The 25,525-nt window shown below is 37.8% G+C and overlaps 1 protein-coding gene across 5 annotated transcripts; it reads left to right on the top strand.

Moving 5' to 3' along the window:
• The first annotated feature begins 142 nt into the window (after positions 1–142).
• Positions 143–25,525, top strand: LOC107228025 (MLX-interacting protein). 5 transcript variants are annotated; one of them, XM_046740070.1, is made up of 16 exons: positions 143–266; positions 3,813–4,606; positions 13,366–13,472; positions 16,477–16,550; positions 18,566–18,691; positions 18,799–19,021; positions 19,126–19,221; positions 20,520–20,895; positions 21,026–21,569; positions 21,658–21,846; positions 22,094–22,238; positions 22,319–22,515; positions 22,605–23,053; positions 23,143–23,266; positions 23,351–23,480; positions 23,598–25,525. In XM_046740070.1, exons 2-16 carry the CDS (start codon positions 4,266–4,268, stop codon positions 23,717–23,719), a joined length of 3,243 nt encoding a protein of 1,080 aa, XP_046596026.1. In that variant the 5' UTR covers positions 143–266; positions 3,813–4,265; the 3' UTR covers positions 23,720–25,525. The 5 variants fall into 5 exon arrangements, with proteins under 5 accessions (XP_046596026.1, XP_046596025.1, XP_046596027.1 ...); XM_046740069.1 differs by having other exon boundaries at positions 152–293; XM_046740071.1 differs by having other exon boundaries at positions 152–567; positions 13,370–13,472.

The raw sequence follows: 25,525 nt of genomic DNA, 5'->3' as shown, positions 1-25,525 counted from the left end.
GCATTAGCTGCTCATTGTCAGAGGTTGATTCAACCAGTCTCAGTAACGGCGGCAAACTCGGTCGGTAAGAAGGGGCCGCGGTTGGTCGAGGGCAGATTTTCCGTGGATGGCGCTGCGGTCGCAATTAGTTTCACAGCGGTCGTCGCAGTTCGACGGCGCTGCTACGGGAGCCAGATCTCAATGGTCGGTTGGTCGTGGTCATCAGCTGTGAAACGTAACAACAACGGAACGCGACGAGGAACGCACGAACGAACGGACGGACGGAGGTGCGTACATACGTACGACGTTTTACGGTACGATAGTGCGTTAGATTGACGCGTAAATGGCGGTGCTACCAGAATGAGGTACTTCGTCCTCGTGCCGCGTAGTAAAGTTGTAATGGGTCTCGTCGCCGAGGGATCGTGCCCTTCGACCCGGTGTTACCGCAACAAATGACACGAGTCATAGTTCAGAGGTTACTAAATCCTCGGTGTGAAACGACGACAACAACAGCGACACCAACAACAGTAACAACGAGAAGGAGGAAGGAACTCTGACTCTTACGCGCGTACAAGGTTGTGCATAGAGGTACGGGATCGCAGCACTGCATACGCACACACACGCACACACACACACACACACACACACACACGCATCCGCGAGCTAATGGTGCGGAAATAGTGTTGCCCGTGTGCTCGAGAACGATATTAAAGCGCGAAAAATAGCCCCGTTGCAACAACAATAATAATCATAATAACGATCAGCGCAACAACGGTGCGTAAACACGAGTGGAAGTCGGGTGAAGAGCGCGTTCGGGGCGACAATCGTGGAAAAAAGATCTCGAGGCCGGGGGGGGGCTCGAAAAGGGATTATAATTCTTCTGGACGATAATATTCACTCCCGAATTTTTGAAGATCAAAAAGAAGAGTTTTCTAATCCCTGATAATTTACACGCGAGTCGACGCGCCACCCGTATTGCATTGCCCGTGGTGGTCAGATTCGAGGCTTGAGAAACCGTAGACTTGGCAATGCTTGTAAAATTCACGTTGCTACCAGCAGGACGGTTCGCGTAAAATATTTATATCACCGTTTTTCCATACTCTCTTTCTCCTTCGCCTCGATTAGAAAGACCGTGAGCGCGAATATTATTCGTTGCTCTGCAAGTACTGTAACGCGTTGTCGAGTATGTCTCTATGTTGGTGAAAACCGAGAAGCATTTCGCTCGCGTTTCTGAACCTAGATTCGCCACGTTGCCCCGAACGATTGAGATTGGGAAAGTAAGTCGCTAAAGTTTACTCCCTGACCTGGCGGTAGGTGTTGAAATCCCGGTTCGTCGGGCGAAGGACGGGCGGGGATTTAATTCTCCGCATTGGACGGACGGCCCCGCCGTTTACGTTACACTTACATGCAAATAATAACTACGTCGTTTACAACCTCCGGGTCCCGCGTATGATCCTCTTTGCATCGCGGAAAGAAGGGATAAGCAAATAAGGGAACCTTATTGGTGTTTTACAAACGCTATCTATCCGTCGCGATTTGCCGACGGCGGAAAACTCGGTTTTATTCCACACGCGGACCAAAGGTATTATTTTTCAAGTTTTCTACCCCCCGCCGTTGAGGGGAAAGAGAGAAGGAAGTTTTTTTTTTTATACAAAGTATGCAAGGACGCACAGTTTTTTTAAAAGCTATGTATACTTGCAATTTCGTACGAAAAACTGCGAAATCCTGTGCCGTCGGTAAGGAGGACTTCTACTATTTTGTTTCCCTCTTAAAGTACGTATATTGCGATAGGTCTTTGATTCGCGCGGAGCTTTTTCGTCGACTCTCGCCCCCTTATGCGCGTTATTTTTGGACCGACGGTGGTCGTAACGACGTTTTCACTACTTTACCACACTCTCTTTAACGGCCGTTAAAGGTACGAGGAAGCTAACGCGAAACCGCGTTAAATTTAAGTTTACACACACGTGTCGTGTATTTATAGTCTTGTTTTATGTATGCAAGAGTACAAATTTGTCGTCGTGCGTTCCGCGGCGGGGTGGAAAATTGTTGAAATACAGGGTGTCGGAAGGGGGGGGGGGGGGGGGGGGATTGATGGGTGATAAAATAACGCACGATATGCGTGCCGCGAAAAATCTTGCGCGTCTATCAGGTTTTTTTTAAATAAAAAATAAATTATTCTCCTTCGTTCAAACAGGTTCAAAAGTTCCATTTAGATATAAATAATACGCCTGTTACAGCTTTAGCTCGAAATATTAATATCATTCAAGAGGTTTCGCATCGAACTTTTCTAGTTTCCATAACAATGAATACGGAAAAAAATATTTGCTCTTTCTGATTTTTATAACTAGATAAAAATGCGTCGTACAAAAAATTCGCAGACGTATTTTGGTGGGGAATTGAACGATCTTCAAAAAAGGTCTCTTATTATTTTCTGATAAATTCACTCGTTCAAAAGTTATTAGAGGATGTTGATAAAAAAATCTTACTTGAAAGAGTAGATTTATCGTAAAACGATAAGAGAGACTTTCTTTGAAGAACGTTCAACTCTGTACAAAAGTGTGTCTGTGAATTTTTTCGTTAGGACCGATCGTTAGCTAGTTATAAAAATTACAAAGCGCGAAAACCATTTTTTCCATATTATTTTCGTGGGAAATAGAAAAGTCCGATGTGTAACCACCGGCGCTGCTCTCTCGTGTTATTATGTTTCAGAAATGATAATATGACTTTGTAGATCGTTCGTTCCTTTTCAGACTCTTGAACGGCGAAAGAACTCGCTGTTTGCCTTGTAAAAATTGTTATCTTGTCTTTCTCTCTCTCTCTCTCTCTTTCTTTCTCTTTTCCTCTCTTTTTATTTCTCTTCCGTTATTCACTCTTCTTTGTTATCGTCTTGCTGGCTAATTCACTTGAAAATATAATTCATGCAGACTCTTTTTTTTTCAAAAATGTAATTGTTGTTGTTCGCAAATTTAATGTTACAACGAAGCATTTTTAGGTTACGTTGTTACTTCGAATTTTTTAATACAGCAATTATACGACTCGCGTATTTTGCCAATCCAATTCCGTAAAAATCCAATTGCCGTGTTCGGGCTAGCAAATCGTTTTCACTTTGAGATTTTTTTTAACGGGATTGAAGTCAGTAACTTTATCGTAACGAAACATTGCGGAAGAAAATCACTATTAATATTTATTACGGCTTACCGAATTTCAAACAATTCCATCAAAATTGCAAAGTAACAATTTTTCCTCGGCATGAATCGTCGTTAAGATAACGTTCCTAACTTTAACCTGTTATTATGGGATTGTTTAAAATTCGGTAAACCGTAATAAAACAAAATATACTCATATTTTGAAATATTCGTTCCTTCAAAGTCATCGTAAAAAATAAGAAAATACTGACGTTTTCCTCAATATTTCGTAACGAAAACGTTACCAACTTAAAACTCGTAATTTTTTACTCCTCATTTGTCGTCACTATAAGTTTAGCGTCATGTTTTTTCACCGGAAATATAGTTCTTATGACACGTGCGTGTATCGGACGGTCTAATTGCAAGCCTGATTAACACGTCAAGGCCCTTTACATGTATAACAATAATAAACATAATGTTACAAAGCTTGACCATATTAGGCTAGGCACGCTGCGCGTAGTAATTCTCATTATTTATCTATCTGATTGTTTGTTTTTTCCTTCTAATCTTGCGTCTTACGTACGCGATTATTTTCCTTCAAAGCGAGAGATTTTCGTTAATTATTTACATGCATAAAGTACGCGTGTAATAAAAACGTGTTTTTCTCGACCACTCGTTAACAGTTTTCTTTTTGTTCTCAATTTACAGATACCGTTACAACTAAAACATCAACAAACAACAGCTGATCGTACGCGCAAGTGTGTGTTGCACGTGTCCGACGATTTCCACCGTGTGGTAAAAACATCACGCACCGTTTACAAAGTACACTCGCCGTTTAAACAAAGAACGAAACGAACCAACCAAAAACAAAAAAAAAAAAAAAAAAACAAAAAAGAAAAGAAACAAGAAGAGGAAAAGTAAACTATTATACCTACGTATGTAAAAGAGAAAGGAACGGGAAAACAATCTTAATATTATTATGCTATGTGTATATATATATATATACACAATATATGCTTTACGAATATATAATACATGTAGTGTTTCCGAAACAAAGGCAGGCGAGAGGAATACAATTTAAAATAATTCTATTTCTTACTCTTATTTTAATGTAAATTGAGAGACTGAAATCGAGGAATGAGGAAATAAACTTTCGCCGAGATGCAAACCGAAATTATGTACCGGAAGGCGGCAACGACGATGGGAACGCCGTCATCGTCCTCGGCGACGGTTGTGAAAAGAGAGCCGAAGGATGCGAGAGAGACGATTCACTCGGGTCACTTTATGGTTTCGGACTTCGAGGCGGAGGCCCAGGATGACGAGGACGAGCTTGCCGTTCCCGTGCCCGAGGAGGAGGCCGCTCGTCTCGCCATAATAGCGCCGCCAGGATTTTCCTTGGAGAAATTTGTCACCGGATCGTCGACCAGCAGAAACTCCTCACAGCAGCTGAGCATCGAGACTTCCCTGAACAAACTCTTTCAATGCATGTCCCTCGCCTACAGGTGAGTTAGAGTTTTGCTTATTTTTGCGTTGATGAAGTAAGAATGAAGTCGAATAAGAAACGCTGACGGATGAGTTTTTTAACTTTTCGTATCTCTGTTTTTAGAGAAAACAAAAAGGACGTTGTTGTTATCACCAGACAATAGATTTTTATTAAATATCAGTTTTCTATCGTGGTAGTTGGAAATGATTTTTCGAGGTAACGAGTTTACTTTTAATCCTCGAAAAAAGAAACTGGCCTAAACTGACTTTTTTTGTACATTGTATCTCGCTTAAATTCGAATTGAATTTGATCCGAACATAGAGTTAATAAGCTGAGCGATTTAGGTTTTATTGTCAGTAAGTTACTAGAACTGGGAAAATGTCGGGGGAAACTAGATTTTAGGTTATGGAAAATCTGGAAATGTCAGGGAATTTTTTTCCCAAAAATTTGTGGCCACCCTGATGCACGTATGAGAACGTATGCGATCAATTTATTTGTCCGACGATATCTCGACAACGATTTACCGGATTTCAATGAATTTGGCCTCAATTGTCGCGGCTTTTCCAAACTTAGAATTAATCACAGTTTGGCTTTAATCGGTTCAGTAATTTTTGAATTATTTAAATAACACGATCCCAAAAAAGAAAACAAACATCATGTTATCTTGAGATCGGATCAAAGGATTCTGATAAACCTTGGTACCCCGAAGTTTCTCCAACCGCTGATCGCGAATCTGAGATTAGATTGCAGATGTTACAAAATGCCGGATTCAATATGGCGGACCAAAATCCAGAATAAATCGATTCGGACGAAACTCGGTACTTGACGGTTTTCGAAATTGCTGATCACGAATATGATATGAAATTTGCAAAATTCAAGATGGCGGATACTATACGGCGGACGAGAAACCGAAAACATGCTCTTCGGCTTTGAAATTTCATATCTCTATGATTTTTTGAGACGGTAATTAGGAATCCAATCCGATATTCAATTTTCATTGCGGCTGTTATTGTTGTTGTTGTTATTATTGTCGTAGCTCGAAATGAGTTTGAAAACGGGAAGTTCAAATGCTGTTTCACTTCTTTTCTATTTTGCTATCTAAATAACTCAGAAACAACGAGGTCGACGAAATTTAGATCTTAGTCAGTTCCAAGCTGAGAAAAGCTGCGTCGATTGAGACGAGAATCATCCAAATCCGTTGAGTCGTTCTCCTGCAGATATCGTTGAAAAGAAATAAATTGACTCTAGTCGTTTAGAAATTTCGAGATCTAGTGAAAAGTCAACTTTTCATTTCCACGCTGTTTGCAATAACTTCCCTTATTCTTTTGTCTCTTCTAAAAAAAAAGGCGGGGGGGGGGGGGGGGCGAATCGGAAGCTGAAAAGTAGGTATAAAAATCGAATTTGTCGTGGATCGGGAGGATCTTCTTCTTGACGACGAACTTGTGCGGTAATTGGAGAGGGCCGAGAAAAATAATAAAGACGACGGCAGAAAACTTTTATATTCCAATTGCCGCCGATGTGCATAACGTGTGTTATTATTGTCATTATTGTTATCGACGACTCGTCGACGTTCACGTGCCGAAGAACAAGCTGCAATTGGCTTCGTTAAGATTTATTTGTTTTTCGCCACTTACGTGTGGCTCGAGACTCCTTTTTCTCATCGTTATAATACGCATGTATGTACATAATGTTATATTATTGTTGTCGTTGGTGTAAAATACTGTACCTTATACTCTTCTTCTTCTTCTTCTTCTTCTTCTTCTTCTTCTTCTTCGTCTTTTTCTCTTCTTATGCCATTCAAGACGCCGGTTTATACTCGCGACGCGATTGATTCGATCGATCGATCATTTTGTAACCTGACAGACTCTTCTTCCGCTACCGTGGACGTCACTTTGTCTCTACGCCTGTTTTCTCCCATTTGAATATATATATATACGTTTATCATATAATAATAATAATAACAATAATAATAACAACAACAACAACAACAATTCTTTATTGATCACAAGATTCGATTATCTACAAAATGAAACCAAAAACAGCTTTCCAACTTGTAGAGTTTTCCAGATATTTCGTTTAGAGTGTTTGAAAAATTCAAACCGGATTAGACATCTTTTAGAATTTTCCTACCGTGTTCCAGTTTCAGGAAGCTTCGTTTCAGGCTAAAAACTAAATTTTCGAAGGGTTCGTAAGAAAAAAAAAAAAAAATTGAAAGAAAAACTACCCTAATTTATAAGCACACACATTATATAGATGCGACGTTATCCGAAAAGTCGATGAAAAAAATCTTCACCGTAATTATGTAACAAATACGTAATATTTGTTTTATTGAGAATTTTTTCTGGTACATACAAAGTTAAAAAAAAAAAAAAGAAAAAAAATGTCCACGGGTAAATCCTGCAGTAAATTAGTCAAGTCTTTTTTTAAATTCTTTGCCGCGAGAATAATAAAAGCTGCAGGATAAATAGATTAAATAATTTTTTTTATCAAATGGGTCATTTGTAGACGGACTAAAGAACGGAAAGGAGAGGGATTACCAAGGCGATCTCAGTATTACGCAATTCATACGTCTTTGGTATTGTAAAATTCGTTCTAGATCGAGTCGACTAATTCACCTACAATATGCTTAATTCATATTTTTACAAACTAATATCTAAATCTTTATATGATGCATGTTATATTCGATATACGATTACATTTAATTGACATTAAATTTCCGACGTACGGTTTTATTATTGTACGAATGAAAAGTATCGAAATTTTATTATAGCCATCGTTCTCTTAATAATAATGTTAAACAGTTTCGAAAAATCACTCTCATCATTTCACTTACGCAAAATAAGCTCTCAACTCCGCGAGGTTGAAGTTCAGGGCCTCCGCATCTGCCGTTTGTTTTTTGTACGAGACTTGCAACCGATTGCAAGACCTTATTAAAAATGAGGCTTAAGTTAGGCTAACGTCATTCCGACGATTCACCTTTCGGAAACACCCTTATTTTGCAATTTTAGAAAACTCTGAAATTCAGTGAATTATACGATAGGGCGAAGCGGTAATTCAGATTTTAAAATCTTGCCCACTTTAAAGTCACTAGAAATTTCAAAATAGTAATTTTTATCAAGCCGACGTTGGTAAATTTGTTTTAATGATTCGCGTTTCGGATAAAATCGTCATATTTATCGGTTTCAGAAATTTTTTAAAGTGCGGTAAATTATAATAAGGAAACTATAAAATTGCAAACTAGTGATTTTTTCCCTATAGGTTTCGTCGTCACGTTAACGTGACTAACTTCAGCCTCGTTATTAGAAAGGATCGCGTTTCGCACAATCGTACGAAATTCTCCACAATAATTTTTCATATAACGCATATAATATTTATAATAAACGTACGCGAATATATACATATTTATTTGAAATCGGACTTTGAGCTCGCGAGTTACGTCCGATAAGAAAAGACGACGAGGCTGCCGATCGTTGAGCGCGCGAAACTAATAATGGTAAATAGAATGTATAACATATGTACGCACGTTCGATAATAATTCAGTACACGCATGATTTTATGCAGAGAGACGCTTCTCGCAGTCCGAATAACTCTGTATAATATATAATATACCTATATTGTGGATAAAATTTGTCTCATACGATATACGCTTACGTCTGCAGGGTGGCCAATGTTAGGGAATTTAGAAGGGGTTGTGGTAAACCTGGAATTGTCTGGGGATTTTTAATTTGGTCATGGAATAAACTAAAAACACCAGTTTTCTATCGTAGGTATTAGAAATGACTTGTCGAGGTGTCAAGTTTACTTTTTATCCCCGAGAAAAGAAATTTGCTTAAACTGACTTTTTTTTGTACGTTGTATTTTTCTTACACGATTCGAATTGAATTCCAACGGAATACAGAGTTAACAAGCTGAACGATTTAGGTTTTAGTAACTTGCTGGAAACTGCGAAAATGTCGCGGAAAACTAGGTCTTAGATCTTGGAAAACCTGGAAATGTGATGGAATTTTTGTCTCAAAAATTGGTGACAACCCTGGTGTTTATAATTGTACTGTAAAAAAATGCGTGCATTGATTTATATTAATAATTAATGCTTCGAATTAATCGCGTAAAATTATTATTATTAGAGGATCTCTTTAATTTATCGGGTAGGTTATACTTATGTGTAATAAAAAGGTAAAATTGGAAGGGAAATTATACATATACATATATATGAATACAATATATATGTGTGTGCGCCTTTTTAATTACGCCATTATCTTATTTGACCCAAGACGATGTTGCTGGTGATTGTTTTATTATTTATTTTTTTATTTTTTTTATTTATTCTCCCACATTTCATTTGCCTCGGATTCGAACCGTTTTCGCGTCGCGAGAAAAACTAGATAATCAATCATTATCGAACGGAGAGTCCGCTCGTCGCGAATCGAATCCGCGATTGAGTTTAAAAAGGCAAGAAGAATAAGAAATTGCGCGAGAAAGAAAGAGAGACAGAGAGAGAATATAGTTGTAAAGTAAAACAAGATCTCGGGCCCTGTCTTTGCCTTTGTTTGTGCAGCGGCAGCAGCATCCAGCATGGCAGAATGGATTCAATATTAGCGTATAAGCGGTCAATGCCACCGCCAGCAACTATTTCTGATACATGAAAATATATGTACGGATGCGTGCGTCTGTGTGTATCAGCTGTTCACCTTCTTATATGCTTCTCTCCCTCTCTCTCAATTGGCGAAAAAAGAAATAGAGAAGGACGAGATAGTAGCTATTTTTGTACGGAATGAATATCGATGCGTAAGATACCTGTATATGTATTATATACAGATATATATTTATAAAACACAACTCCTACGTCTATGCGCGGGTTTTCCAAAATTAAATTTTGCTCACTCATCCGCAGGTTATTGAGCCACGTTTGTTGTATGTACGTATATTACGATAGTATATGTGCAACTGTTGTGTTGTACTTATTACAGAATTTCGAATTTACTAAATACCGATACAGATACGAACCTTTTTCTTTTCTTCTTTTATTCTTTTCATCTTTCTTTTTCACAGCACCGCTCAAACGCTAAAGTTCCTGAAGCTCTTTGCTTTTCTTTGGTATAATAATAATAATAATTATTATTATCGTCAATGTTCTTACTGTTACTATGTATTGTAAAATTTAATACTTCCATCCTTTTTTTTTTTTACTTTCTTTTTTGAACGTATTACTAGATGAAAAACAAAAGTACAACGTACAAGTTAAATGTTGACGCGACAATTCAAGCGCGTTAAAATTGAAAGTTGAATATTTCCAATACTGTATACCAAGTACAAAACGAAACGAGACGAAAGAAAAAAAAAAATTTTTGTCTCTCCGATAAGGAGAATCGGCGAAGTGAGAATCAAAAGATACCAGAAAAAATTTTACTTCTTTCCTTTCCTTCCTCCTCCTCCTCCTCCTCGTACTTCTGTCTTATCGTCGTCGCAGAGGACGAACAACATCGTTGTAAATCTATACGCGGCGATACATTAACACCCTTGCAGATATCTTATCGTACAGTACGTTATACGTATGCACGTAGCCATGCATGCCATGTCGTCTACCCCCCTCCCCCCTTGTACGCGTGAAACAATTATACCTGCGACGATAGGTGGAGACGCTAGAGGCGCGTACACAGCATATGTGTGTGTGTGTGTGTGTGTGTATTTAACATATGTGTATGCATCATTATCTTTATCTCTATATCCTATATAGATTGATATTATTATACCCAGGCACACCTGTATTAGGCCTAATCTATACGGCAGAAATTTAAAAATAGGACTCGCATAACCGACGATTATCACAGTATGCTTATTATTATTGCACACGGTGTATTAATTTGTCTCGTTTTTCATTGATTGGTTTATTTTGTTACGTATTATACGATTATTATTTATTTACTTATTTATTTTTTTTTCGCACTCTTGAAAATAACAAATTCATTTTTTCAATGTATAATACGATCGGATACGAGAGATCAGAGGGTATGAAAATCTTCATCGCAGGTATGCTGTGGCATTTAATTTTATTGTTGGTGCGTTTCTTTTTCTTCGTCTCGATAATAGTTCGAAGAAAAATTACGCATAATCGTACATGGCAATATAGCAACACTAGTGCCAACTGAAACCTTCGCAGTTACAGATTTTTCGGAACATCGTTACTCTTACGATAAAATATATAGTAAGGAAAAAAGAAAAAAGTTTTTTCCATGTAAATATTTCCGTGAGAAAGTTTGATCACAAAGCGGAATATCTCGAAAGTGAGGTTAAAATCTTTGAAAATTAGCTCATTTTTATATTTTGTTTGCCTTGCATCGTTCGAAGTTGATTTGGAGGGTGGAACGGAAAAAAATCGTCAACGCCCAAAAACAAAGACCACCCTAATATTGTTAGATTCGACGGTCACGGGTTGTGTTACGTTTATTGAGATCGAGTTTGTTTCGCGCTCGGCCGACCGTGGCGCTGCAGGTATCTCAGTGTTGCCAACTTAACTGTCTAGTGGAAAAAAATTAACCGTCTCGGATTCGTTCTTCCCAAGCGTACATCCGTAGTGCATACAACGAAATTAAAACAACGACAAACAATCACAAGGATAACGGTACAACACCGCAATCGTTTTATATGACGGCGGAGAGACAATTTCGTGTACCTACCGTATAATAATATGATACTCTAAATTGAATAATACGCTTGGTCATGTTTAATTAATTGTTACGTATACCCCTCCCTACATTTACATAACATCTGCGTATGTATATTAGGCATCCAAGTTTCGACTTTACACTAATTTATCTCTCTCTTTCTCTCTCTCTCCCTCTTCTTATTGTCAAGTCAACAATATAGGTATGTAATAGAGGCATATAAAATTGTAATTTTTTTTTTTTAATTAATTATTCTCTCTCTCTCTCTCTCTCCCTCTCCCTCTCTTTCCATCTCTCGTGTTTTGCTGTATACATGTATGGAATATACGGTATTATATAAGGTAGATCATGTACACAGGCAATTGACAAAAACACGTGGGTGAATCGGAGAGACCGACGACGAGCCTCCTTCGTAGGCACGTCTTGTTACATACGATATTATACATACGTGTATATACACACGTACGTGCATACATGCCTACGGACACATGCATCATCGACACGAGCGTGTTTCGCTTTCGTTTCGTCGTCGGCACGAGCAGCTGATATCCCGACGTCACATGTTATGTGTAACACTCGGTCGTTTACAGTTCCCACTTTATACTCCGGGTTGTACAATGTTAAAAATGATGATAATATTAATGACGATGATAATAACAATAATGATAGTACACGTTTCTCAACAACGTCACGTATACGTACACACTGGGAGAAATTTATAGTTCCGGTTAACTATTTTCATTTTTTACCACAATCGAAAAATATTGTTCTAGGTAGAAAATGAAAATTAGTTTTACAGATGTTACCGGAAAGTCTAGTGTCCGTTACTACTCTTTATCATCACGATCGCTGTTGCTAGATTTTCTGGGCAACCGTTGCGAAAATTTAATGCTCGTGCAAGAATAAATTGACGTTGAAGCCTTGTTTAGCTAAAAAAAAGTAGAGTAAACCGAAGGAACTGATTTTGCGTTGCAATTATCAAAAACACGTATGTTCATATATTTACACAGACTATAAGGAAATTCGGTGCCGATAGAATGCGACAAGGCAAAGCAAGGAAAAGGCGAGACTCTCGCAAGTTGTAGGCAAGCCGATCGGCAGCAAGGCTCGAGAGGTTTAACTCTAGACACGTTCTTGTAATAATAAGTACGTTTTAGATAATTTGCCCCGGGGCAATCCGCAGTAGGCACGGAGTTGCGTAAGAATGTGGAAAATTTTTTTTTTTAATTCACACATATGGGGCATTCCACGTCAAATCAGCAGCCAATGTACCTCACCCTCGTCGATTTTAATCATTTTTTAGTATGATGTTCGTACCGACTCGAAAAAAAAAGTCTCTTTCAGCCACCGGTAAAATTCGAAAGAAAAAGAAAAACATGGGGAAACCAATCAAAAAAACGCCATTTCTAAAAATCTGATATAATTCGCACAGATTCTATGATTCGAAATGTGATTTTCAAACACCTCGTGATAATGGGAGCGTGAAATGTGGAATGCTCCGCGTACACTCGTTAATTACTATCATCATCGTCATCATCGTTGTTAATTACATTCTTTCGAAATCACCAATTAGAAGGAAATCAGAAGAAAAAAGAATAAAATAAGGAAAAAAATCAAAGAGACGGAAGAATTAACTTAAGCTTATACGGTATTCTAATCAGGCAGCTTATCTCGCCTCTAATATAAAATAAAATTGTTCTAAAATTCAGGGTTATACAGATGCTTGGCAATATGTTTTCGTAAATGGGAATTTTTTTACAGCATATTGAAGTTAATTACGTTATCTTAACGACGATTCGTGCTGGGGAAAAAACCGTTATTTTGGGAGCTTCGAATTATTTGAAATTCGGTAAACCGTATGACAAGAGAATTCATAGTAATATTTTGAAATCTTCGTTCCTTCAAAGTAATCGTGTGTATGCGTGTGCGGGTGTGTGTGTGTGTATACACATATAAGAAAATATAAGTGATGTTTTTTCCCAAAATGTTTCCTTACCAATAACTTTAATATCGTAATTTTTTTCTTACGACACACACACACACACACGCATGTATGTATTTATACGTACAATCGTATATACAGTTGTACTATATGAGAAATAAAAATTTGTTCCAGACAGAAGTTGACATCGCCAAAATGGAACCGTTTCAAAGGTATCAGACTCCGGTGGAAGGACAAAATCCGTTTGAACAACGTGATATGGAGATGCTGGCACATGCAGTGTGAGTAACGATAATGCGACACCGTTACATTGTAATGAAGTCCGATAAGATACGATCGTTTCTGTATTTAAAAAGAAAAAAAAAAAGAGAGAAAATACAACTCCGCAAAAGCTTAAGAAAATTATATTCGATATTCGTGCGTGCGCGCATAACGAAGCGAAGCTTTTAAATACGATACGACGGTCAACTTTTGTGCAATAATACGTATATTATAATGTTGTGTAATTAGGCATTCCGATAAGTGAGTTCAAACGGACAGGGGGGAGACAAGTTCAAAAACAGGGATAGGGAATTATTGCCGACCAAAGCTATTTTTTCCTCGTTAGGATTATTGTATAATATATGCATTTGAATCGGATTCGATTACAAGGCCACGGTTTTTATAAATTTCATAATTTATTTTCCTGTGTCTGATATTGAAATATATTCATATATAACACCTAATGTTGTAACCCCAATCGGAATATAAACATTACAATTCATTCTACGCGTGATGTAAACTTCCAAGTACATATTATATATATATATATATAATTATATATATATACATATACATATTATATATATATAATGTATCTAGAGCAACGAAGAAAAGAACTGATAAAATTTTGGCCGCCAAGCAGTTGCGCCTCGCGTAACTATTTTTTCTTTTTTTTTTTAACTTCTTTTTCTTCTTTTTTTTACGTCCGTCGGTCCAAAGGTGCGCATTATTATTACATACAGAAACTCGTACGTATAACACTAGTTTTTCTAATCTGTGAAAAGGCGATAACGATTGTGCGTATATATACATATACATATGTGTATATACGTGTGTACGTATATAGAGTATAATAAACGTGATCGCACGACATGCGGCAGGTGGGAATTAGCGGAAAAAAAGGCGCGACTAACGATAAATAGTTATTTTGCAAGGTTGGACGACGCGAGAGATTACGATTTGAGATCGTTAGATTTGGCCGGTAATTGTCTCCCCTGCAGCATAACAGCCGCACGATTTTCACACGTGCTTTTGCGGCACGGCCGACAATCGGCGCTGCCAACTTATCGGACGAATATTTCCTTAAATCGCGCCAAAACAATTCTGCGAGTTCTTTATAATTCTCTATTTCAAGATTCATTCTTTGACGCTATCGAAACGCAGTAAATACACGATTACACGGTATGTTTTAGTTTTTCGATTGTGGTAAAAAAAGAAAATAGTTAAATTTCTCTCAGTGCAGGGACTGATTTCTATCCTATGGAATCTGAATTGTAATTATAAAGATATTGGAAACTCGTATAATATGTTTTTATTTTTAATATCTAGGATCACCAACTTGTCAAATAATTGCCTCTGAAAATTTCATACGCTGTCTAATTGGTGCATATTTTCTCAGGAATCTGACAATTGGTTGATTTTTAATCTGTCGTTTCGATTTCACAGACAATATTTAGAGATTTCGTTATCGGTAATGAAATTTCGTCAAAGATCTTGAGATTTTCTTAGGATTCCTACCCGAAGGGCAATATTTCCTTTTTTCCTTAAACGGACTCTAAATTCTTTAGGGTTGGCAGCGCTGCTACCGTTAAATATTTTAGTAAAAAAACTTTGGTCAAGAAGCGTGGGTGGGGGGGGATAGTAGAAAAATAGCGATACCAAGCGGGCACGGCACGTGAGACACGAAACGACGATGAGAATCGTTCTCTGTTGTCCCCACCTTTGAATCTCGCCAATTAACGCTTACATATATTGCGGATACGTTGAACCTCCGGCTCCTTTATCATCGCGCCTCTCTCGTCAGTTTAACGTTGGCGATTCCTCGGGTCGAGACGACTTGATCCCGTTAAATATATCGCACAACAGATACACGCTCGACAATCACAAGAATCGGTGCCGTTCTACGTAGAAGCTAATTTATCGATAAATTCGCTTCCTATAACCATATACTTTGCAGTAACTTAAAATACGTGATCCAGCCGGTTTTCTTATTGTTTATTTTTACGGTCGTTGTTGTTGAATTCGTTATAACTGACGTTTTTTTTTCTTCAGTTTTGATGACGTAGATTTTTCTTTCCTTTACCTGATATAATCATTTCATTTTTTATTTAGTCATTTTGTTTTGTTTTTTTTCTTCAACCATAAAAATTTAAACGACGCTTTTATTACGTTACACTGATCGATCGTGGGAGGTAAAAAATACGCGAAAAAAAAAAACTTGATTTTGTAACGGAATTGAGGGTGATTGGAGGGAGGGTTGATTGATTAATTAGTTATAGGGACGTCGAAAATTTGGTACGTTTATCGTGGAGGACGGTTAAGAAGAGACGTATTTTTTTATATCTACGTCAGACACAAAACGGAAGTAAGGGAAATTTTCAAATCGTCGGTTCGGTTGAAGTTTGGCAAAAGGGGGGAATCCTGGGCGTCCTGCAGTCCTACGGCATATTGCAAAATGAAACGGTGCAAAGTCGGTATCGGAACAACGACCGGGATCGTTATAAATCCAGTTGCGTTCGTTGTTAATCACGCCGCAGACAAGGAAGAAGTCTTCGATTCTTCTATGGATGAAATTGTGGGAAGTTAATTAGTATCGTTAATAGTCTGCATGGTTGTTAACGGCTTCGGAAAGACACGATTACGGTGCAATTGTTATTCATCATCTTCTTCTTCTTCTTCTTCGATCCGATCGCAGCTGCAGATCCTTCAAACAGTGCAGATCAGTTCTTGATATCTTCTTATTGTAAGAGTGAGGAAAAAAAAATTTCGTCAACTTGATCACATCACTGCTAAGTTAATATATAAATGAACCACGTTATTCGTGATTTGTTTGTTTTTTTTTTGTTACTCGTCAATTAAGAATTTCTATAGCAAAAAAAAAAAAATTATATATATATATGCAAAAAATTACTTCGGTCCTTGTTTAATAGAAGCTTGTAGTAATATTCTAAATTGGAAAAATCTGTTGATAAAATTTGTTCCGTCAAATGTTTATCTAATTGTTGTCTTTCTCCGATTTTTCAGTTATACTCAAGCAAAACACTCTGGTGTGCCAATTTGCGTCGCCCTTGGATGTCGATACGCACAATAAACCAGAGGTAAGTGATCTTTTTTAATTTATTATTGTTATATTTCTATCTTCAAGCTAACTATGCAATATGTGTAATATCGGCGTCGATGTGTGTAATAGTTGTGTTACGTATGGATGGGCGGAATACCTTATCTCTGGGATGGCGGCGAGATGTTGCGAGAAATACGGACACACACGTACGTACACTTGGCCGCAGTGATTCTCACAATGAGACGGCTTATTTTTTCGCCGAGTAGGTTACGTTGGCAATGCCGAATCAGCCCGCAGCCCCATAACATAACATAACGCTAAGAGCGACCAGAAATAATCGATTTTTTTTTCCCGATTAATCGAATGAAAACCTTCGTGAAAAAACCTGGAAATCTCATGGAATTTCATGACGTATCTGGAATCTTGTAAACTTAAGTATAGGTTCATGAAAATTTAGCCAAATCTTCAAAATTGACGTTGAAATTCTGAATTACTCTAAAAATTTTGAATATCGCACCTGTATCTATCTTGAGGCTGCGAAAATGAACTATTCTTGTTTATATTTCTGTCGTATTTTCATTTATCGCGTACTTCAAGTTGACCTGGAAAAATCGTAAATTTGATGTGGAAAACGTGAAATTCTCATGGAATTACGTTTCGACCAACAACTGTACACCCTGTTAAATTATGTTTACATAAATGGAGCCTTTTTCGTGGATGGCCGGCAGTGGCGCTGCGGCCTAATTCCGCATTGCCAACGTAACCTACTCGACGAAAAAATAAGCCGTCTCATTGCGAAAATCACTGCGGCCAAGTATACGACAATCCATGCGTAAATGAGAATACACACACACACACACACAGAGAGATTTGAGTCTGATAACCTATGTATTTGGAAAGAGATATCATAGATGGGATCGTAAGTCTTGTAAACGGTCCTTTATTATCGCCACTTAATACATCCAATAAAGTTATCATCTTGCAAGAGCTTAACGGCTCATACTGAAAGAAACCGCGAGCGCTACACATTGTCGTATCGAGACGAAAACTAAAAATACGGAAAAATATATTAAACATACGTATTTCACGTACGTAAAAAATGGCAAATCAGTCGCTATCTTGTTTAACCCCTGGAACACTCGTGTCATCGCCAGGGACACGGATCACACACGTTCACTAGGGTGCAGTGTCTCTCATGACTGACTAGTTACCAGAAAAAAAATTTATTTCCGCGCTGACGATAACGTCTGATTAGTTTATAATTCTACGGAACAAGAATGAGCACGTTTTTTTTTCATCGAAACGTTTCATAAAAGTATAACACAGATTCCTGAGTATCGCCACATGCGAATGGTAGAATTCAAACAAGAAATGTCTATTTTTCTTTTCTTCCTGTCTTCTTTTTCTACTTAGTCACCAACTTGAAGAGATTCTATAACTTCGTGATTCTTAGGAGAGCTGTGGAGGATAGTTATAAAGTCTACTCTATTGAGAACCACCGACGCACCATATTCGAATAGTTTTTAAACTCTTTATCAAATGTCTTATCCACGCTTCTTTGTGTATGTGCATGTATTGTAAGGCAGTGTACGATTAAATTAACAATATTATATAGTTCCCTGCGAGGTTGAATGATTAAGTTCTTTGTCGCAGCAATTTAACGACATAATGCACAATGTTTGTAAGAGAAATTTATGCGAATAAAGAACTCTTAGAAAGAATTAGGAATTGAAGTATTGTACGATTTGAAAAATTTAATGAAATGGATAAAATAAACTTACTCTGTTGAAATCAGCGCTTACATACAATAATAAATGTATGATGTATGTCTGTGACCAATATAAATGTGGTGTAATTCTTTCGTTAATGAAAAGGAAACCATGCAACCAAGTCTGACACTTAACGATGTTGAATTCCTTGGCTTCTTCTCGCCATAGCTCCCAGTAGTTAATGTTGTTGCAATTGTCTCTGCCAGTCGTACTGGCTTCCCTGTCTGGTGTTTTAGAATAGATTTTCTTTAGAACGCTCCTGATCGTCACGTTTGTCTTACAGGCCGTAGTTTTGGAGGGAAAGTACTGGAAGAGAAAACTAGCTGCTGTTACGGCAGAGTACAAGAAATGGCGCATGTTTTATCGCAACAAGGTACTCGGCTGGACAAACAAAGATGGCAGCGATATGGTAAATGAAACATTTTCATATATTTTAATGGCAAATCTTGGCATCAGTTTTTGACTATACGTGAATCAAACACGTTTGTCAAATTGGAAAAAATTCTCTGGTTACAGTTGGAATCGATGGATATGTTGGATTGGGATGGTGGATTGGGAAATGCGGGTGGCTTTGGCGGAGGAATAGGAAGTTTGTACGGTGTAACAGGTGGGACGCTAGGAGGGGACACTTTGCACAGCATGATGGTCGATGAGGATTACATGGAGCTGATGACCGATACCCTGTTCTCTACGATTAGCTCTAATCAACCATTTCACTTTCCTGACCCAAGAGAAATTGGTCAGTATAATAGTCTCACAATTTTTTGTGCTCAATAAACTCGCATGATTTTTTCATCGGTTTTTATTCTCTTATCAATGCATTGTAAATTGTATTATTCACAGCTCGAGTTGCCAGTTTGGCCGATTTTATTCAACCAAGTCTTGGACCGTTGCAGCCCAATCTTGACGATTTTATGGATACTCTTGAGCCATTACAAGGTAAGCCATTGCAGCCGTTTAGTTTTGATGAATAAGAATTCTCGACCTCGACCAAACATAATGTCAAGTTTGTTGGAAAAAATTCAAAAGATTTATAATTAGTCTTTGACACGGGAAAAGATAAGATCCCCATTGGCAAACGATCCAACGTTGTGTATAAAATACCTTGCAATGATTGCAACCAAGTTTATATCGGACAAACTGGCCGCCATCTTAACACCAGAATCAAAGAACATCAACGCAATGTACATGAGATTGAAGAACGTCACACCGCTCTAACAAAACATAGTATCAATAAACAACATACTTTTAACTACGACAATACAAACATCCTTTGTGAAGCACCCAATTATTATAAAAGACTATTACTAGAAATGTGCAACATTGTAGGTCACACCAATTCCGTTAATCTTAGACAAGATGTTGAACATTTAAGTAATATTTACAAACCTCTAATCTCCGCCCACACAACAAATATTGTTTAACCTTAACTAGATACACAAATTTTTGTCCCCATAACACAGTTTTTCTACATAATTTTTTTTCACAAAATATTTTTGTTTTTCTGTATAATTGTTTATATTAGGTTCACCTTCACTCTGGATCATATTTGTTTCTCCCATCAGTCGTTATTCACCTGTTGACCCAATCGGTTCAACCAATAATAATTTTTGTTAGACATGAGGAACATAGTCATAAAGAGCCTAGCTCCACTTCTTGGACACTTTGCAAACTAATTTTACTGCTAAAAAGACCTTCTTTAAAACCTTTTAACACAATGACATATTGACTGTGAAGAAACATAGTTCTTTAATCTTTTTAATTAATGACTTCCAACTAATAACTCCTACATGTAAAATAACTAGAAGATTGACATTGACTACCGTCACTCAAAGAACATTGTCTCCACAAATTGTAAATTGTGAATTCGACTACATCTTAGTCCACTTACTTTTTAAAAAAAGGTAAATAACACCTTAAGCCTTTCTTTTTTCAATTAATCAAATTGTTCTCACTAACCAATAATATATAATATCCCTGAGAGTATTACATCTACAATATTTAATGTCTGATTGTACTTCTAGTATTATTATTTTTTAAAAAAATTTTCTGTTGTTCTTGACAGTTAAATAAATAAATCGTTCTGAGGAGGGCCCATATCCGGGTCGAAACGTTAACTAAAAATACGTTTACTTAATTGACCGATCACCAAGATTCTATAATAGCCGTTTAGTTTTGTTGAATATAGTTAGAATTTGTCGTTTTAACAACTGACGAGGCTTTGATCATCTCTGCAGAATTCTTCAACTCAAAACTACCACCGGTGCCGGAAGAAGAAGACGTTTTTCGTAGCAGTTCATTGAACAATAATTACTCCGAACTGGATCTCATGCCGCCCATAAGCCAAGCCAATCAAATAAACCAAATCCCATCGATGGATATACAGCCGCAGTTGAATTCAACGACTACGACGAGTCAACAACAGACGGACACCATGCAGAATCTCCAGTTTACAGCCAAACTGTTCGGTCAGCAGCAGCAACATCAACAACAACAACAACAACAACAACAACAACAGCAGCAGCAGCAGCAGCAGCAGCAGCAGCAGCAACATCAACAACAACAACAACAGCAGCAGCAGCAGCAACAGTCTACAGCTTACAAAAATAACATGTCAGTTTTTGCAACTATACATGATTTCTTGCTCTCATTCTTCAAATCCGCAACAGTTTACTATTTAAATCATATTTTAATTTCAGTCCTTCGAGTGTTGACCAATTTTTTTCTATATTTCATGCAACAGGAGTAGTATATCAGAAAGTTATAACGCCGTTCAGCAGAGCTACGCAGAAGCAACACCGTCGAGACAACCTAGCAGAGGAAAAGGTAGACAAAGCAGATCTACAACTAGGTCGAATCATTTGGCGCAGCAAAATGCATATCAACAAACCAGCCAGCAGCAAAGCTTAACGTATCAGCAACCTTCTCCTACGCAAGAGCAACACCAGCAGCAGCAACGACGGCAGCAACAACAACAGCAGAATTATTCAATGGAGATGCAGACTGTTCAACTAAACTCGCCGTCTAATCAACCCCAAATAAATTCGCTCAATAACCAAACTGTGACCAGTAACCATGTAGCTCCGGTGACAAGCCATGTGCAAAATTATTCTCAACCACCTTCTCCGCCGCAAACCCAACAAAGGACAATAAGGCCAATGCCATTGGCAACCTCGACATCGAAACCATACAAAGCGGTCCAACCGGTGCAGGGCTACAAATTCACTCTTCCGTCGCAAAAGTTTACCTCCCAACAATGCAAGTTCACTGGCTCAAGCAGTTACAAGGTAGAAATAAATTTGACACCAAGTTAATGGATCTCGTTTACTCTTAATTCAGGTTTTAAAAACAGTTTTCAATATTTCTGCCCAACAGAATTTACCTGCGCAGCAAGTCTCCCCGATGTCCACCCCCCAGCAAAATCAGTCACAAGTATTGGGGACCTCTTTTCAATACAGACCTGTCAGACTGGACCCCACCGCTCCAGCACAGCATCCTGCCAAACTTTTGCCACGACCGGTTGTCCCTACTACCGAAAAAGAAGAAGTGTTTGCTGTACCGAAGGTTCCTAGATACTTATAATTTTGTTACGAATCGAATATTCAGAAATAATTCAAAGTCAAATTAAATTACGTGGTCTTGCCCTAGTACTTATCTTTTCCATCCCGACTTCCGACACTTTTAGTAAAAAGATCACAGATCCAAACGTGTGTGTGGTTTTATCTTTAAATAATTCGTGATTTTAGATTGATCATTCAACACCACAAAAACAGAAGAATTTCATTTCATATAAATTTTTGTATTTTTTCAGTACCAAATGAAGTCTAGAAATCGATCACGCAGCAGCTCGTCTTTAGTGCCTCCTAGAGTTAATCCACCTCCCCTAGTCTCAGCAGTTAGCGATCCTGCGCTCAATCTGAACAACAACGTTCTACTTGCCCAGCTGCTTACCAACAGTACGTTAAGATGCATGAGAAATTTCTTCATATTACATTTTACTATTAACCGAATAATTATCCTCCCGTTTCCCTTGCAGACACGTCGAACCTTTACACAGTTAGTAGCGGACCTGAGAAAGTGACGCCCGTCAGTCAACCTAGTGGAGTAAAACACATATTACCTATGCCATCGTCGGCTCAGTCTCCTGCTCAAACCAGTGGCACAACTCTCCTTATTACCACACCAGTAACTGTTCAATCTATTCAAGCGACTCCTGTACAGACGCAGCAGCAGGTAAAATTTTGATGAAAATATCTGATTGCAAATTCTCTAGTCTTGACAGTCATATTTGACATTAACTTTAATCCGCACGGGTGATGCAGTCGAGCGGGCAGCCAATCTTGCTCGGTGCCAACAGTCAGCCACAGCAACCAATCGGCAGCCCTGGTTCACCGAAAGATAATTCTAGCGCGCACAGTCCGCAAGGCCTAAGTCTTAGCCCGCTTCATAGTCCGATGAGTATAGGAAGCCCATTGTCGCCGAGTCGGACTTACGTTAAGGGTGACCCTGAGCGAGGGCAGTATAAGGAACAACGAAGAGTGGGGCACATTCATGCCGAGCAGAAACGGAGATACAATATTAAGAATGGATTTGACATGCTGCACAGTTTAATACCTCAGTTGAATCAAAATCCTAATAGCAAATTGAGCAAGGCTGCTATGCTGCAAAAGGGGGCTGACTATGTCAGGCAACTTAGGGCGGAGAGGAATCAGCTTAAAGACGAAATGGACAGTTTGAGACAGCAGATAGAATGCCTCAATTCTTCTATAAGGTGAAGCAAACGTTGCAAAGAAATATTGACACAGTCGTGTCATTCGATTTACTTCAGCCGGTCGCAACAATGAATTTTATTTTCTTTAGCAATTGTCAATTGATGCTTCCTGCAACCGGAGCCCCGGTTTCCAGGCACAGGACAAGTAAAATGAAGGAGATGTTTGATGACTACGTGCGAACACGGACGCGTGAAAATTGGAAGTTCTGGATTGTATCCTTTCTCGATGACTAAAGCTTGACTGATTAATCTACTTATAAATGAATATCTCTAACATTCCTTGACTCTAAAACACAGTTCAGCATTTTACTTGAGCCATTGATGGTTTCCTTCAATACTTCGGTGTCTACCGCGAGCCTAGAGGACTTGTACAGAAGTACAATGCTTTGGGTAGAGCAGCACTGTTCCCTTGTAGATCTCAGGCCAGGTGAGCTCTCTCGACTTTATAGCTTTGACGCGGAAGAAAGATAGGTGAAATAGTTGTTGAATTTACAAATTTTCAACGTTTTATCTTGTTAATTTTTATGGTTAATTTAATTTTCAGCTGTTCTAAACTCTCTGAGGTGCCTTTGTACAGCAACTGATATTTTATCAGACCCTAGTCGTCTTCCCGAGGAGGCGTTGGCAGCTGTTAATCGAACGGATCAGCGTCGGCCTGCTCAGTGACGATTTGCCCTTAAAAATCATAGACTTTATGAGGTGTTGAAAAAAAATACTGTACCTACAGAACTTTCAATGCGTACGTAACGGGCATAAACAAAGCAGGACAGTTACCATGAAATTTATAGTCGAAAACCTTTAGTCTGTATCGGGCATGTTGTGAAAAATCACGATACGATTGAAATTCTACAAGCGGCAAAAACCTCCGGCGTGAGATAGTACGAGCATACATACATGGATATTTCAGTACGGAGAAGATATTAAACCGACCAATTGAAGTTTCATTGCAGAATTTTTATAGAATTAATTTGTCATCACTGGCGGATTAATACATTATGTTATGTCTACATCGATCTTATCAATTGGCGACATTACCTCTTCTCTTTACTCTGTCTTAATCTATCGCCTATCGTATGGTGGCTAAAGGACCATGTCTCATGAACTTTGTCAGTTACTTGCTATCGTTAACGGGGTAATTTAGACATAGTTTCGTAAGTGCCGCTGGAACTCAGCTGAGGACATTGCTAGATTCCAATGAAAAATCCCATGGAAGTAATTAGAGGGAAAAAAAGAACAGTTTAAACCGAACAATCACAGAGTACATAATTGTATAACATTACGATTATATATTTTTTAAACAATGAGTATAAAGATACGTTAGGGTATGTATACTTAGATGTGTTAAGAAAGCTGACGGGGTAAAAGCAAAAAATATGTATATGTAGATAATAAGTGTTAAAAATGTTAAGAATTTTTTATATTATCGGTTGATTGAAACCATACATATTAACAATCTTTTTTGTATCAGGTTTATTTAACAGGAAATATGTATAGGTACTACTATGTCGCGTCCGTGTGTATGTGTGCGTCTGAATTCAATTTGTATACCATATATTATAGTGCTTACATCGTGAAATCGTCACAAGGGAATAAAAGTTTGGTACATTAACGGGGTACCAAAATTCGAACATTTTTTTAATTCTGGAGACGACGCGAATTACATTTGTGCAATGTAAACGAAGAGAGTAAAAAAGGAAACAATTTTCGATGACACGTGCCATTATCTTTTTATATACTTTTTTTTTCTTAATTCTACCACACGTTCAAAAATTATAAGTATAGGAATATACATACTTATATACAGGTATGCTCTGATGATATTGCTCGTTATACGTGTGATGTAATTTTGTAATATTCAATGAATATTATCAATTTACCAGATGGTACGGGGTTGAACGTTTTTCGTTTGTCACTATGGTTTTCTAGTAATGCTAAAATTACTACCCATATTCTCAGAAATTTGAATGGTTGATCAATTTTAGACATTATGTTCTGTAATATAATATAATATATTATAAACGAATATGTTCACGACGTTTGCCCTGGTCTTTAGTGCACGACTAACACAGACTTCATAACGTACCCTTAAAAATGTCTTCTTCAATATGTGCCTGCGAAGCAATTTTGAGAGAAAAAAATAACTTGAAATGTAAATGTAAAATACCTCTAATCTGCGGAAAAATGTGTTAGTAGAATAATGAGATTGCTGGTAAATGCATGTAACAAAGGTTTGCTCATGGATACAAAATCTTGCGTATCCAAAACCGCTAATCTTACGGGATATGAGATTTTTTTGTCCAATTTTCATTATTATTACCGTTGTTAAATTTCATGTTATAATGTACAAATCATTTATTATGATTCAGTTGTGTCTGATGAAACTGATGTAGTTGCGAAGGACCTCTGCATATCGTTGAGTTGTTTAAAATTAGTAAGGAAACAAGAAGAATAAATATTCATTTCATTCGTTAA

This window comes from Neodiprion lecontei, chromosome 5, assembly GCF_021901455.1.
Source record: "Neodiprion lecontei isolate iyNeoLeco1 chromosome 5, iyNeoLeco1.1, whole genome shotgun sequence".
In the NCBI taxonomy this organism is placed as follows: domain Eukaryota; kingdom Metazoa; phylum Arthropoda; class Insecta; order Hymenoptera; family Diprionidae; genus Neodiprion; species Neodiprion lecontei.
Note: the sequence above shows the minus strand (reverse complement) of the source record. Positions and strands in the feature narration are given on the sequence as shown.